Raw genomic sequence first — 16,921 nt, 5'->3', positions numbered from 1 at the left:
CCACATGATGCTAATGGATCCAGGATCTTTGGAAAGCCACTGCTTTAGAGTAATTTATATTTACATTGCTAACATTCTTGTTTTTCTCTAAGCATCCAGAAAACTTATAGTTTTTGTCAAACTAAGTATCTTGAAAAAGTCTCATCCGATTTTGAGGGCAATCAAAACGTTTGTGTGTGAATCTTACTCATTTTTGCATAACCTGTAGCCTATTACAATGACATTTAGCAAATACAAGGGTTCAAAAATACAATATTGAATACTGAATTGACTGAATATTGATTGAATTGATTGCAATATTGAATACTGCATTGAATATTGATTGAAATCAAATGTGCAGTAAATATTAAGTTCCTTAATCACCCCTTAGTAAAAAAAAAAAAAAAAAAAAAAAAGGAATGGATAATTACCATTCCTGAATTAGAAATATGTATACCAGTATCCTTGCCTGGAGAATCCCACGTACAGAAAAGTCTGGCTGGCCACAGTCCATAGGGTCACATAATCTTTGTGTTGGTCCTACTTAAGTGACACGACTTAAGTGACTTAGCACGGCACATAGAAGGGTTGTTAAAGAAATATTAAATTCGGCTCCTCAAGTCTATTAGCAATTTCCCCTCCTGTTTTGCCTTAGATATTCACAAGTGCAACGCACCAGAAACCTGGTGTTGACTTGAGTCTGGATTAATATAAACATCCAACACGGTTCTCCGGACAATCATAGCTAGTATGATCAGGTTGGGTCAGGTTCAGAAAATAATCTTCCCTCCTGCCTAGCGTTGGGGCCAATGCTGCCTCCTGCTGAGCCCAGGCATCCCGACTACCACCGGACCTTCATTTTCGCCCAGGGAAAGCTCGAGACTTCCCGCCAAACGCGCGGGTGTACGTCTCGGCGCCCCAGGCGCAGGCAAGACTGCGCATGTGCGGGACCAGCGGCCGCCAATACCCCAACGGTGCCGCGGGCCGCGCGCTATGGCGGAGACGGAAGCGACCCTGCTGCGCCAGTTTCCGCTCTTTCTGCCCCAGAACCGGGCGAAAACCGTGTATGAAGGCTTCATTTCGGCTCAGGTATTCGCCCGGCTGATGCTCTTTCGCTCGGAGAGCTTTCCTTTGGCGGTGCAGCCTGGGCCGTGGAAGTCTGTGACCCGAAGGATTGGGGGAATCGGACTTGCGGTTTTTGAGAAGGGTGGCCCGCGAGGGCTCCTCGGAGAGTAGAAGTTTGAGAATTGTGGGCTGTTGCTGGAAACCCGTTCCTCGCCGCCGTTTGCACGCCTGGGCCGGGGTAACCGCCTACGGGAGACGCCAGGAGGTCCGCGCGCGCGGGGAGAGTGGGGCGGCGGGGGCGGGGGGGAAACCGGCTGCGGGCCACGCCCCCTCGTCCCCGCCCCTCTCTGCCTGGCTCCTACGTTAGCGTCGGTCGCACGTTTCAAGTTTTGAAAAAATTGGTCAGTTTTTGCTTGCCGCGATACTTAACATTCGCCCAGCCCCGGGAAGGTTGGAGGCCATTCAGAGGGTTGTCTGTGGTCGCTATTATATTGGTATTTCCCGAAGAAAGACCATTTTTGAGGAGAATCTCATTTTGGCTCTCTGCCAAATCCAGAGTACCAGAGCACATCCAGTTGCGGTATTTTGTAGGAACTCATGACAACCGAATTATCTTTGCCGATTCCAGGTGGCCTCTCTTGTGGAGTTTATTACACATAGTAAACACGTGTAGGGCTTTGAAGTTACAAAGCGCTTTCCAACTACAATATCTCGCCTAATCCTCAGTCTTTTGAAGCAGAAAAAAAAAAAATCTCATTTTATTGTTGAGTAAATCACGGCATGGGGAATTGAAGGGGATTAAGTTACTTGTCCTTGATCGCAATAGACTCCTTTAAACTCAGTATATCTAATGCCACTCGTAGGGTTTCCTCCTCTACCAAGCTACCTTAGGTTAGAATTCTGAGTATAGACTTTGCTTTCTGGACAAATTCGCCCTCTCCCCAACTAGCGCACATACTTTTTGAGGATAGGGGCCATGTTTTAGCAATTACCACATGGTTTGAAGTTTCCTCAAAACACAATCAAGAATATTGAGTGAATTATTTAAATTCACATGCTAAATGAAAATTTTACCTATTCCTAAAAATATTAGGTGTAGAACTAATCCTAAATAACACGGATTAAGAAAAGATTATAGACCACACACTTGAACTTCATTTGTTTTCAAATTCATTGTGACCATCACAGAAAGTAGATTTCATCACGAAAGGTTAAATTTCATTGTTACTTCTGAGATAAAGTTAATCCACCTTTTCCTCCCCCAGTTGGAAGTATTGGTCTTGAGTTACCGAGTTGAAAACTTTCACAACATTTAGAAAAGTTGAAGAGATATTGCTTGTATCTGCTGAAGCTTCTTAGAAAACATGTAGCCATCAGTAGTCAGATAAGATGAAATTTCATAGAATCCTTGCTTATAGCTACAATTTTCATTTTACTTGGCTTAAGCAGCTGTTGAAATCCTAACCTGAAGATCTTATTTAACATTTGTTTTGGTGGAGCTCGGTTTTTCTAAAAATGTTTGTCTTGTATATAATTTCAAATTTACAGAAACATAGCAAGGATGTAGGAAAAATTTGTGTATACATTTGAGGAGATTCACTATTTTCTATTTGTCTCATTTGATTTATTCTGATGTCTATGTGGCTGGGTGTGTACACACATTATTTCCCTGAACAGTTTGAGATTAAGTTGCAGACACAGTGCTCCTTTATTCCTGAATACTTAAGTGTGTATTTCATGACAACAAGGACACACCCATAACATAGCCTCAGTACCATTATCAAAATGAGGAAATTTAATCATCATATAATACCATTATCTAATCTGAAGTCCAAATTCAGATTTTTTTTTTAAAATGTTGCCAGTTACGTTTTTTATACCCCTTCCAGCCCCTAACCATCTGATGTAAAATGTCACATTACATTGGTTGTCCTGGCTCTTTAATCTGGAGTAGTTCCTTGGTCTTCCTCTGTTTTTCATAAACTTGACATTTTTGGGGTACAGGCTGGTCATTAGGTAGAATGTCCCTCAATTTAGATTTGACTCCTTCCTCATCCTTAAGTTCAGGTTATGCAGTTCTGACACATATGCCACGGAAAGAATATCATGTCCTTTTTAGGGCATGGGATGTCAGCAGGTCTCATTATTGATCATGTTATCTCTGATCACAGGTTTAAGGTGGCATCTGCCAGATTTTCCTCTTATAATTATTAAGGACTTAGAGGAAGCTACTTTGAGACATCAAACTCTTTTTCCTCCCCACCACCTCCATTGTAGCAGCCATTGACTCTTGTTCCAGTCAGTTAATTGATGTTTCCCAATGATGATTTTCTTTGTTCTGTATTTATTAATTGTCATTCTGTGATAGAGTGACTTTCCCTTTGCCATTTATTTATATCAGGCTTATGGATTTTAAAAGTAATTTACCTAATGGATTATAATCCTTTCTTTCCTATTTGATGTTTAAATTATCCCAAATTTGGCCAGTGAGACAATATTTTTCTTGATGTGTTTTTAACAATCAGCAATTTTCCCTCATTACCGTTTTAAAGGTATCCTGTAGATGCTGACATGTATGTTTTATTTTTTAGAACTTAATTTTAATTTGTAGTTTCCCTGCACTCGGGAGTTATTTAATAGAAGATCTAAAATTTTTCTCATGGAATGTCTTTTTTCATTTTAATTTGCTATTTCTGGTTTTATTGCACTGTGAATAAACAGTGATGTTTTTAAAAATAAAATTTTATTTATTTGTGGGTGATCTGTGTGTGAGTAAAAGGTATTTTCCCTGTTATCAGATTCTTTATCTTCCCTTAAGTAAGCTTTGGTAGTTTGTTTCCTTTGAGAATTTTCATCTAGATTTTTGAATTTATTGGTTTAAAAGTTTATGATATTCTCTTATTATCCTTTTAATGGCTTTGGGATCTGTAATGATGCTCCCTATTTTGGTTGCCTTTTGCTGTATATGACTGTTCCACACCTTAGTGCCTTAAAACAACAGACATTGAATTATCTCACCTTTTCTGTGGATCAGGAATTTGGATGTGACTCAGCTGGATGACAGAAGAGGCGATGGCACCCCACTCCAGTACTCTTGCCTGGAAAATCCCATGGACAGAGGAGCTTGGTGGGCTGCAGTCCATGGGGTCACGATGAGTCAGACACGACTGAGCTACTTCACTTTCGCTTTTCACTTTCATGCATTGGAGAAGGCAATGGCAACCCACTCCAGTGTTCTTGCCTGGAGAATCCCAGGGACGGGGGAGCCTGGTGGTCTGCCGTCTATGGGGTCGTGCAGAGTTGGACACGACTGAAGTGACTTAGCAGCAGCAGCAACAGCAGCTGGATGATCTTGGATCAGTGTTTCTCCTGAGATAGCAGTGAAGATTTTGGCCAGGATGTCTGTTATCTACAGACTTGACTAGAGCAAGAAAATTTTGCTGCCAAGATTGCTTATTCACACAGCTATAGATTCAGTTCAGTTCAGTCGCGTCTGACTCTTTGCGACTCCATGAATTGCAGCACGCCAGACCTCCCTGTCCATCAAGAACTCCCGGAGTTCACCCAGACTCATTTCCACTGAGTCAGTGATGCCATCCAGCCATCTCATCCTCTGTTGTCCCCTTCTCCTGCCCCCAATCCCTCCCAGCATCAGAGTCTTTTCCAATGAGTCAACTCTTCGCATCAGGTGGCCAAAATATTGGAGTTTCAGCTTTAGCATCAGTCCTTCCAAAGAACACCGAGGACTGATCTCCTTTGGAATGGACTGGTTGGATCTCCTTGCAGTCCAAGGGACTCTCAAGAGTCTTCTCCAACATCACAGTTCAAACGCGTCAATTCTTTGGCGCTCAGCTTTCTTCACAGTCCAACTCTCACATCCATACATGACCACTGGAAAAACCGTAGCCTTGACTAGCTATATATAAGAGGACTCGATTTTTTACTGCTATTGATAGAGGCCTCAGTTCCTCACCATGTGGACCTCTCATAGTGTTGTTTGACTGTCATCGCAACAGGGCAGCTGTCTTCCCTCTGAGTGACTGATAAAACAGAGAAGTTAAGCAGAAAGCTGCACCGTGCTTTTCCTCTCCCAGCCTCTAAAGTTATACATTTGCTTCTGTTTTATTCTGTTTGTTAGAAGCAAGTTCTCAAATCTGATTCATATTAAAAGGAGATGAGGCACCAATGCTTTAAGGTAGAATTGGCAAAGAAATTATGAATACAATCTCATGTCCATTCCTGATATTGGTATTTTGTGTGTGTCTCTCTTCTTTTTCCTGATGGATTTGGATAGGGACCTGTAAGTCTTACTGATCTCTACAGAGAATCAACTTTGATTTTTTATTATTCTCTGGTATTTTCTGTTTCTGTTTCATTGATTCCTGATCTTAAATTTCCTAATTTGTTTAGGTGGAAGATTAGGTCTTTGATAATGAGACATTTTTCTTTTATAGTGTAGATAAACAATATTATTTATATAATAAGAATTCTGTTAAATTTATTGGATCTCACTTTATAGTGTAGAATATGGTTTATTTTGGTAAATGTTCTGTGTATACTTGGAAAGAATGTATATTATGCTGCTGTTGGGTAGAGTGTTCTATAAATGTCAGGTCAGATTGGTTCATAACGCTATTCAAGTTTTGTATATCCTCACTGAGTTTCTGTAGTTGCTCAGTTAATGAAAGGGGGTATTGAAATTTCCAACTACATTCAGTTTGTTTAGTCGCTCAGTCTTGTCTGACTCTTTGCAACCCATGAAGCGCAGCACGCCAGGCCTCCCTGTCCATCAACAACCCCCGGAGTTTACCCAAACTCATAACCATTGAGTTGGTGATGCCATCCAACCATCTCATCCTCTGTCATCCCCTTCTTCTGCCCTCAATCTTTCCCAGCATCAGGGTCTTTTCAAATAACTCAACTCTTCACATAAGGTGGCCAAACGAGTTTAAGTTTCAACATCAGTCCTTCCAATGAATACCCAGAACTGATCTCCTTTAGGATGGACTGGTTGGATCTCCTTGCAGTCCAAGGGACTCTCAAGAGTCTTCTCCAACACCACAATTCAAAAGCATCAATTCTTTGGCCCTCAGTTTTCTTTATAGTGCAACTCTGAAATCCATACATGACTACTGGAAAAACCATAACCTTGGCTAGACGGACCTTTGTTGACAAAGTGATGTCTCTGCTTTTTAATACGCTGTCTAGGTTGGTCGTAACTTTGCTTCCAAGAAGTAAGCATCTTTTAATTTCATGGCTGCAATGACCATCTGCAGTGATTTTGGAGCCCCCCAAAATAAAGTCTGACAGTGTTTCCACTGTTTCCCCATCTATTTGCCATGAGGTGATGGCACTGGATGCGCTAATCTTACTTTTCTGGATGTTGAGCTTTCAGCCAACTTTTTCACTCTCCTCTTTACTTGCATCAAGAGGCTCTTTAGTTCTTCTTCACTTTCTGCCATAAGGGTGGTGTCATCTGCATATCTGAGGTTATTGATATTTCTTCCGGCAATCTTGATTCCAGTTTGTGCTTCCTCCAGCCCAGCATTTCTCATGATGTACTCTGCATATAAATAAACAGAGTGACAATATATAGCCTTGACTTACTCCTTTTCCTGTTTGGAACCAGTCTGTTGTTCCATGTTCATTTCTAGCTATTGCTTCTTGACCTGCATTTGGATTTCTCAAGAGGCAGGTCAGGTGGTCTGGTATTCTCATCTCTTTCAGAATTTTCCACAGTTTCTTGTGATCCACACAGTCAAAGCCTTTGGCATAGTCAGTAAAGCAGAAAAAGATATTTTTCTGGAACTCTCGTGCTTTTTCCATGATCCAGCAGATGTTGGCAATTTGATCTCTGGTTCTTGTGCCTTCTCTGAAACCAGCTTGAACATCTGGAACTTCATAGTTCACGTATTGCTGACGCCTGGCTTGGAGAATTTAGAGCATTGCTTTACTAGCGTGTGAAATGAGTGCAATTGTGTGGTAGTTTGAGCATTCTTTGGCATTGCTCTTTGGGGTTAGAATAAAAACTGACCTTTTCCAGTCCTGTGGCCACTGCTGAGTTTTCCAAATTTGTTGGCATATTGACTGCAGCCCTTTCACAGAGTCATCTTTTAGGATTTGAAATAGCTCAACTGGAATTCCATCACCTCCACTAGCTTTGTTTGTAGAGATGCTTCCTAAGGCCCACTTGACTTCACATTCCGGGATGTCTGGCTCTAGGTGAATGATCACACTATCGTGATTATCTGGGTCATGAGAATCTTTTTTGTATAGTTCTTTCTGTGTATTCTTGCCACCTCCTCTTGGTATCTTCTGCTTCTGTTAGGTCCATACCATTTCTGTCCTTTATTGAGCCCATTTTTGCATGAAATATTCCCTTGGTATCTCTAATTTTCTTGAAGAGATCTGTAGTCTTTCCCATTCTATTGTTTTCCTCTATTTCTTTGCATTGATTGCTGAGGAAGGCTTTCTTATCTCTCTTTGCTATTCTTTGGAACTCTGCATTCAAATGGGTATATCTTTCCTTTTCTCCTTTGCTTTTTGCTTCTCTTCTTTTCACAGGTATTTGTAAGGCCTCCTCAGACAGCCATTTTGCTTTTTTGCATTTCTTTTCCTTGGGGATGGTCTTGATCCCTGTCTCCTGTACAGTGTCAGGAACCTCTGTCCATAGTTCATCAGGCACTCTGTCTATCAGATCTAGTCCCTTAAATGTATTTCTCACTTCCTGTTAGGGATTTGATTTAGGTCATACCTGATGTTCTAGTTGTTTTCCCTACTTTCTTCAATTTAAGTCTGAATTTGGCAATAAGCAGTTCATGATCTGAGCCACAGTCAGCTCCCGGTCTTGTTTTTGGTGACTGTGTAGAGCTTCTGCATCTTTGGCTACAAAGAATCTAATCAGTCTGATTTCCGTATTGGCTATCTGGTGATGTCCACGTGTAGAGTCTTCTTTTGTGTTGTCCTTCCAATGAATATTTAGAACTGTTTTCTTTTAGAATGGACTGGTTGGATCTCCTTGCAGTCTAAGAGACTCTCAAGAGTCTTCTCCAACACCACAGTTCAAAAGCATCAATTCTTCAGTGCGCAGCTTTCTTTATAGTCCAGCTCTCACATTCACACATGACTACTGGAAAAACCAGAGCTTTGACTAGATGGACCTTTGTCGGCAAGGTAATGTCTCTGCTTTTTAATATGCTGTCTAGGTTTGTCATAGCTTTTCTTCCAAGGAGCAAGTGTCTTTTAATTTCATGGCTGCAGTTACCAAGTGCAGTGCTTTTGGAGCCCCCCAAAATAAAATCTCTCACTGTTTCCATTGTTTCCCCATTTATTTGCCATGAAGGCTTCTCTGAGCTGTGATAATTTTTTAGACCTTCCTTGTTTTTGATGACTCTGACTCCTTTATGATTATGAAATGACCCTTTTAATTGAGGAATTCTAGTCAAGTTTATTGTAGGACACTGCTCTACTAGGATTTGCCTTTTTTCTTGTGATTAGGCTTTATGGGTTTTTGAGAGAAACATCACAAAGTTTAGATACCATTTCATCACATCATATTAAGGGTACATATTATCAACATGATTTATGACTGTTGATGTTGACTTTGATCACTTGGCTGAAGTTGTGTTTGTAGGTTTCCCTACTGGGATGTCGCTTTTTTTCCCACCCCTTTCTATACTGTATTCTTTGGCAGGAAGTCACTATGAGCAGCCCTTATTAAGAAGTGGGGAATTATTCTGCCTCCCTTTTGAAGTGGAGTATCTATATACAGTTAACCCTTGAATAACGCAAAGCTTAAGTGTGCTAAACCTTGTGGGCGTGAAAATCCATCTGTGAAATCAGCCAAGTGCAGATTGTATAGCACTACAGTATGTAGTTATTGTAAAAAAAAAAAAAAATCTATGTATAAGTGGACCTGAACAATTCAAACTCATGTTGTTCAAGAGTCAGTTGTAATTTATCTGGAATTCTTCTGTATGGGAGATTAATTTCTCCATTTCTTAATTCAGTCATTTATATCAGTTTGGACATACAGATATTTTATATTTTGAACTATATGCTAGCACTACGTTATTTGTTGTTCAAGTCATTCCAGCTTTGGCACAATTAATTATGCTTTAAAGAGATTTTAAAAAATAAGAAAAAGGTCTTTTATATTTATCTATACATTTACTGTTTCTGATACTCTTTGTTGTATATCCAGATTTCCATCTTGTTTTATTTTGTGATTATTTTTGTTCAGTCACTCAGTCATGTCCGTGTCTTTGTTACCTGTGGACTCATTTACTTTCTCCCTAAACTTGGTCCTTTAACATTTCTTGTAGTGCATATCTGCTAGTGCTGAATTCTTCAGCTGTTTTATGTCTCAAAAATTGTTTATTTGACCTTTTGAAAGATACTTTCACTGGGTATAAAGTTCTAGGTTGACTTCTTGTTTTAGTGCTTTAGCAGCTTTGTTTCATTGTCTTGTTTTATTATGTATGAGAAATCTCTACTTTTTATCTTTATCTTTGATCCTCTGTAAGTATATTGTTTTTCTTTGACTGTTAATGTTTTTCTCACTGGTGTCTGTCAATTTGATTGTGATGTTCCTTGAGGTAGTTGCCTTCATGTTTTTCCTTCATAGGGTTTATTGTGCTTTTTGGATCTGTATTTTCATTTAATTTGGAAAAACTTCAGCCATTATTTCTTCAAAAAGTTTTTTGCTCCTTCCTGCTTCCTATGTTGGGGACTCCAAATACATGTGTATTAAGTCACTTTAAGTTGTTCCATAATTCATTGATTTTTTTTTTCCATTTTCCAGTCAGTTTCTCTGCTTTCTTTGGATGTTCTACTTCTGTGTTTTCAGGTACACAAATATATTTTTTTCAGTGTTTAATCTGCTGTTAATAACTGTATTGTAACATATTTTTCATCTCAAACATTGTATTTTTCATCTCTTCAACTAGGGTCTTTGTGTTTTTTTGTGTCTGTTTAGCATACTGATGCTTTTCTCTACCTTCCTGAACATAACTGCTTAAGTGTAGGAGGGGAAGCTCTATCATCTGCCATTTTATATTTGTTTCTCTTGATTTTTCTCTTTTTAATCTTAGTTTCTTACTTCTTTGCATACCTGGTATTTTGATTGGTTGACGTACATTGTGCATTCCACTGGCTGTATGAAATTTTTTGTTCTCTTAAATATTCTTGATTTCAAAGAACCAACTCATTGTAAAAGAACTTGAGGCTGGAAAAGACTGAGAGCAGGAGGAGACAGGGGCAACAAGTAGAGATAGTTGGATGGCATCACCGACTCAATGGACATGAGTTTGAGCAAATTGTGGAAGATGGTGAAAGACAGGGAAGCCTGGAATATTGTAGTTCATGGGGTTGCAAGGAGTTGGACACAACTGAGTGACTGAATGACAACCATTAAATTACTTGGAAACAGCAAATCTTTCCAAGGTTTACTTTTAAGCTTTGTTGAGCTGAAACAGAACAGACTTGAGCCTAGAGATTTGGTTATACCATTGAGACAACACTCTGAAGAGTACTGTTTAATAGCTCTTATAGTACAAGGTTTTCCACTCTGGTTGGTTAGAACATGATTTCTTTTAGCCTTGTGTGAGTGCCTTGAGATATTCTCTTATCTCCCCATCTTTAGGTAGTCTCACATCCTGTGGTAATCAGTACTCAGCGGAAGAACCCTTTTTAGGAATTCTCTGAAGTTCTGTAGAATTATTCTCTGTGTAATTTTTCTCCATGTATTTCTCTCCTCTTTTGTACTATACCTTGTAAATTCTACATGCCTTGGCCTCCCCTTACTCATGCCTGTCTTCTCAAATAATGGAATATGTTAAGCTCTATTTGGTTCTTCATCCTTGCCCTGCAGCCTGAAAATTCTCCAGGCTGGGCAATTACAGAGACTTTTCTCCTTTGTTTCCCTTCTTTCAGGGGTCATTGTCCTGTGCTGCCTGTTGTTTGATGTCTAAAAATCATTGTTTCAAGTATTTTGTCCAGTCTTTTAGTTAAAATGGGAAGATAAATCCTTCCCTGTTGTTCCATTATATAAACTAAAGGACGTTCCCTTTCAGTTTCTTAAAGGAATACTGAATTATATATTATTAAGTGAGCATTTTCACTCAGATTATTAAAAGTTTGTTCCACTGTGGCTTTTTAAAGTCTTGTTTTATTTATTATTCTATTTCCGATATGTTATTTGATCTTTTTCTTATTGGGCTTTGGTTTTTTTTTTTGGCTTGTGTTCCACTTCAGTTGCTTTTCTCAAGTGGTCTTTAATTTTTTTCTCATTTGGTCATTTTCTTACCTTTTTGTCTTTTTATGAATTTTTTATTTTATTCTATTCTCTTTTGAATAGCTCTTAATTTATTCTTCCATTTTGATATTATTTTGTCTTTTTTTCCCCTCAGTTTCTGTTATGAGGTTTCAAAATTTCTGAATCTGGGTGCAAATACTCACCAAATAATGTTTAATTCAGTATTGTAATTTGTTTATGCCTTGTGTTTTTTGTTTATGTTGAGGGACTGTCATCACCTGAAATGTCTCCGTTCTTATTTTTTTTTATTTATATAAAAAAAATTGGAGGACAGTTACTTTACAGTATTGTGATGGTTTTTGCCATACATTAGTGTGAATCAGCCATAGGTATATATAATGTCCCCTCCATCCCAAATCCCCCTCCCACCTCTCTCTCCACATTTTGTTTTTGTCTCATAGTAGGTTAGCAGGTCATAGTAGTATGCAGGTCAAGAAGCAACAGTTAGAACTGGACATGGAACAACAGACTGGTTCCAAATAGGAAAAGGATTACATCAAGGCTGTTTATTGTCACCCTGCTTATTTAACTTATATGCAGAGTACATCATGTGAAATGCTGGACTGGATGAGGCACAACCTGGAATTACAGATTGCTGGGAGAAATATCAATAACTTCAGATATGCAGATATGCCACCCTTATGGCAGAAAGCAAAGAAGAACTAAAGAACCTCTTAATGAAAGTGAAAGAGGAGAATGAAAAAGTTGGCTTCAAACTGAGCATTCAGAAAACTAAGATCATGGCATCTGGTCCCATCACTTCATGGCAAATAGATGGGAAAGAGTGGAAACAGTGGCAGACTATATTTTGGGGGGCTCCAAAATCACTGCAGATGGTGATTGCAGCCATGAAATGAAAAGATGCTTGCTCCTTAGAAGAAAAGTTATGACCAACCTAGACAGCATATTAAAAAGTAGAGGCATTACTTGCTGACAAAGGTCCATCTAGTCAAAGCTATGGTTTTTCTAGTAGTCATGTATGGATGTGAGAGTTGGACTATAAACTTTGAGTCAGTGCCGAAGAATTGATGCTTTTGAACTATGGTGTTGGAGAAGATCTTGAGAGTCCCTTGGACTGCAAGGAGATCGAACCAGCCCATCCTAGAGGAAATCATTCCTGAATTTTCATTGGAAGGACTGATGCTGAAGCTGAAATGTCAATACTTTGGCCACCTGATGCAAAGAACTGACTCATTGGAAAAGATCCTGATGCTGGGAAAGATTGAAGGCAGAAGGAGAAGGGGATGACAGAGGATGAAATGGTTGGATGGCATCACTGAGTCAATGGACATGAGTTTGAGCAAGCTCCGGGAATTGGTGATGGGGTAGCAAAGAGTTGGATATGACTGAGCTACTGAACTGAACTGAGCTTAGCATTGATGGACACATTATCTTTGTGTTTGTCAACCGTTGGCTGCAGTAATTTGTTAAATTCCTCAAGAATACCCTCTTTGGATCTACATAGCAAGGAAATGCAAAATAGAAGGAATATATGTATATTTATGGCTGATTCATTTTGCTGTACAGCAGAAACTGATACAGCAGTGTAAAGCAACTATAAGTAAGTAAGTGTAAGTGTACTTGCTCAGTCGTGTTCAACTCTTTGCGACCCCATGGACTGTAGCCCATCAAGCTCCTCTGTCCATGCGATTTTCCAGGCAAGAATACTGGAGTGGGTTGCTATTTCCTTCTCCAGGGGATCTTCCTGACCCAGGGATGGAACCTGGGTCTTATGCATCACAGGCAGATGCTTTACCCTCTGAGCCACCAGGGAAGCAATTATACTCTAATTTAAAAAAGTACTCTCTTCTGTTTGTAAAATGCAGTTTACTTAATGGATGATTTTTTTTTGGTAGTGTTGGAGGAAAAATCCAGCATTTTTAATGTTATGTAAGACCCTCAGTTTCCCATAGTTGCTACTTTTTCCTCCTAACATCGTTTCCAAAGGATAGCCCTTTTACTATCTTCTACTTTTACAGTTCTTATCCAAGATGAGGTCCTTGACTTTTATGTTGCTAATTCTTTATTTTTCACACATAATCTAATCCCCTCTTCTGTTTTCTGTCTTTTTTTTTTTTTTAATTTCCTGAATCCCCTAGCTCTCTCAAAGGACTTGATGTAGGAGCCTCAGGATGGAAGGCACTGGCAAGTGGTTTGTATTTTTCTTCTTACAGGCAGTTTTGAAGTTTATACCATTCTCTTTCTTCTGCCTCTGCCTAAGACGGGATTTTTGTGGTTCTATTTGCTCTTAATTTTGATGTACATATTTTTTGGGAATGGTATGTAGACAGATTCAGATTTAGGCAACTGTTGATACTTTTGTTTGCTGTAAATTTGGAAATTCTTCATGAGAGCAGTTAACATTTTTTTTTCCTATGATTTAACTAAAAAAAGATAATTTTAGACATTTTCTTGAATCAGTATTATGACATGTGACATGGCATTTGACTTTTAAAATGGTTGGATTTTGCAAATAAGAGACTTTGGAATTTTATTATTTTACGTAACACAGTTGAGTAGAGTAGTTTTACTATTTTTCATGTAAATTTTGAGTTCCAGATTGTTCTTACATCTTTGTGTGGGGTGTCTATAAAGTTAGGTTAAGGTTACTACATAATACTTTTTAGTGGTTTAATGAAATAGTGCATTATTGTTACTTGACCTTTTGAAAAGGTCAGTAGTACATTTTGTTTCATTTTTTAAAGGACATTTAAATGTAATGAAAGTCAGAACTGCAATATTACCATGAAAGTAAAGGTTATGGGGTACATTTAATTGTGTTCCTCTATTTTTGAAACTGCTTTGAGGGAGATTCTGATAAAATTCTCGTGGTAATTGTTTTTCAAGAATTTTATTACTCTTTTTCATTTTATACTGTTGGAGTATAAGATTATATTTCTGTTTGTCTTTTTCTGCTTACCTTTGCTTAGATTTCATGTGTATTATGCTATTTAAGGTACAAAGTTTAAGCTGCTTTCCCATTCACTTTCTCAAGAAAGTAAAACAGTATATTTCTCAGAGAACTGTCCTTCTTTCCTTAGAAGGACTTTTAAGTAAAATTTAGTTTTTTCAGATTATAGTTGATGAATATTTAAATTAAAATAAGTAACAGTGTTTCAAGGATTTTATTGAAAAAAAATAAAGTGTGGGAGTCTTTAAGTGTGGGAGAACTAAATATAGTCTGATTTATGAAAATATTTCTCTGATGTCTGTATAGTAAGATTATTTAAATATTTTCACTTTATTAAAATTTGGAAAACTACAAATATGGGGTATATCATGATTTTTTCTTCTATTTTCAAATCAGTTTGAGGGAATTTCTTTTTTCTTGAATTTATTTCCTAAGAAATAACATTTAATTTTCTCCTTTATGTCTGCATAACAATTTGTTAGTATTTCATATTTACGTGAATGACTTTTTCTTTAAAAACAAAATCCTGTCTCAGTGTTTTGATTACCCAATAATCACAAAAGTTTCTGACATATTTTTGAGTTATTTTCCCTTAAATGCACGATTTTGTTGCTTTTATTTTAACAAGAATTTGAATAAAGTTGATACCTTTTAGAAAATACAGGAAAATGTTGCCTTTTTTATGTGATTCTGATTGACTTCTCTTAATCTGAGTGAACCTTTTTAATATTTTCCACAGGGAAGAGATTTCCACCTTAGACTGTTGCTGCCCAAAGATTTACAGCTGAGGAACGCCAGGTGATGTGGTGTTTTGTTGTATACTCTACAGGCATCTTGGTGGGGTGGGCAGTCACATCTGTATAAGCTGATTCTGTTTGTTAGAGTTCTGCTTATTAATTAGTTAGCCAGAAGCATTTCTGAGTTTTACAAATCAGTGTGCTTTTTAAATGATTTTCTGTGATGTTGAAGTGCTCTTCAACAGCAACACAGTCTAGTTTACTTTTTATTTAAAGCAGTAAACAACAAGTGAAAATATTTGGAGAATAGAAATAATTAGAAAACTTTGTTTCCAACTTTTTGACTGATGTTAATTATGTGTATGTTCAGGCGTGGGAAGCCCCACAACATCAGTTCTGCCCTGATAGAAATTAGGTGTCAACATGGGCTATAGGTATTGACAGCCCTTCAAGGAATGTCAAGAGATGAGAATAGAAATTTAGGTAGCACCTAAAATCTAATTTCTGCTCCAAAATTCTTCTGAGGGTAGGAAAGGAAGAAGAATCCAGAGACAGTTACGAGTAGAACTGACAGGATTTTGTGACTGATCAGAAGTGGGAGATAAGAGGGAGACAGGAGTGGAGGATTCTTTGCAAATTCCTAACTCAGATCACTAAGCTAGAGAAGAGGTCACAGATGGAAGAAGTTGAAGGGGAATTGTTTTCAGGCATATCAGATGTGAAGTACGAACAGGAGATTTTAGTAGGTAGTAGTATTTTGGTTGGAGAAGGAAATGGCAACCTACTCCAGTATTCTTGCCTGGAGAATTGCAGGGACGGAGGAGCCTGGTGGGCTGCCGTCTATGGGGTTGCACAGAGTTGGACACAACTAAAGCGACTTAGCAGCAGCAGCAGCAGCAGTGTTTTGGTGGGAAACTTAAGCATGAAGCTTGGAGTGGAGATGTGTGTAGAAGTCACAGTAGGCATGGGATTTGGGGCCATGAATGTGGATAGGTTTTCCTGCATGGATAGAGTGAGAAGAGAAAGTTAGTGACATAATCTGGAGGGCATAACAATATTTAAAGGTGTGGTAAATAAAGAAGACCTTGAAAGAAGACAATGGATTGAGAAGATTTAACAGGAAAACCTGGACAGTTGTTTCTGAAACCAAAAAAAGAGCAGCTTAAAAGTCAGAGTGGTTAACAGTGTTTAGTGTTGCAAAGGGGTCAGGTTCGATCGCAGGTTTCATGTAGTGGTTGAAGTCAGCTTGTATTGGGGTTTTTGGAGTGGGTAGAAAGGAAATGTAAACAGTATAAACTACTTTGAAGAACAGGAGTGGCTAGAGAAGGGTGTGCAGTCAAGGAAGAGTTATAATTACATATTTTCTTAAAAATAAGATTTGCTTAAACAAGTTACAGAGGAAAAAACGCTAGCGGAAAGTAAGGATACCACAGTAAAGGAGTAATTAGTGAATTGATGTGACTGAGTTGGTGGCAGGAGGTGGAAAGTACATTTGAAGATGGGGTTCCCCATGGGCAGTCGAATGAGCTATTCTGCCCTTGTGACAGGAGATAGCAGAGAGGATGTGGGTTAGCAGAGCAGAAAAGGAGAGTCATGATGGTTTGAAAAGACCATGGTTGGGAAAACTCAGACTTTCTACTTCTAGGTAAGTGAAAGCATTTCTAGAAGAGTTACCTAACAGTGTTAAGAATGCAGCTGAGAGTGAGCCAGTAGATAGATGAACATTAATTTATCACTACTTACACAGTTAAAAGTATGTATGTCCTTAATCTGGAATTTAAGGAAGATTAGATTATTATAATGGACACAGGAGCCTATGGGACTACAGTCCACGAAGTCTCAAACAGGCAGACATGACTAAGCCAGCACAAACACAGATTATTATAATGCATTTGGTTTCTCAAATACAAATTC

The 16,921-nt window shown here is 38.5% G+C and overlaps 1 protein-coding gene across 2 annotated transcripts in view; it reads left to right on the top strand.

Annotated features, from left to right (window-relative positions):
* FANCL (Fanconi anemia complementation group L) overlaps positions 501 to 16,921 on the top strand; it is an 89,564-nt gene continuing 73,143 nt past the window's right edge. The window contains exons 1-3 of one of the 2 annotated variants that reach the window (XM_013967673.2): positions 973 to 1,068; positions 13,459 to 13,511; positions 15,010 to 15,068. Coding sequence is in view for 1 of the 2 variants with exons in the window: in XM_005686628.2 (XP_005686685.2) it covers positions 973 to 1,068; positions 15,010 to 15,068 (155 nt within the window). In the remaining variant the exon portion in view is untranslated. Of the gene's footprint in view, positions 1,069 to 13,458; positions 13,512 to 15,009; positions 15,069 to 16,921 lie in introns of both variants that reach the window. The other variant, XM_005686628.2, reaches the window with a different exon arrangement.

This window comes from Capra hircus, chromosome 11 (assembly GCF_001704415.2).
Source record: "Capra hircus breed San Clemente chromosome 11, ASM170441v1, whole genome shotgun sequence".
Classification (NCBI taxonomy): Eukaryota; Metazoa; Chordata; class Mammalia; order Artiodactyla; family Bovidae; genus Capra; species Capra hircus.
This window is presented reverse-complemented; position numbering and strand designations above follow the sequence as displayed.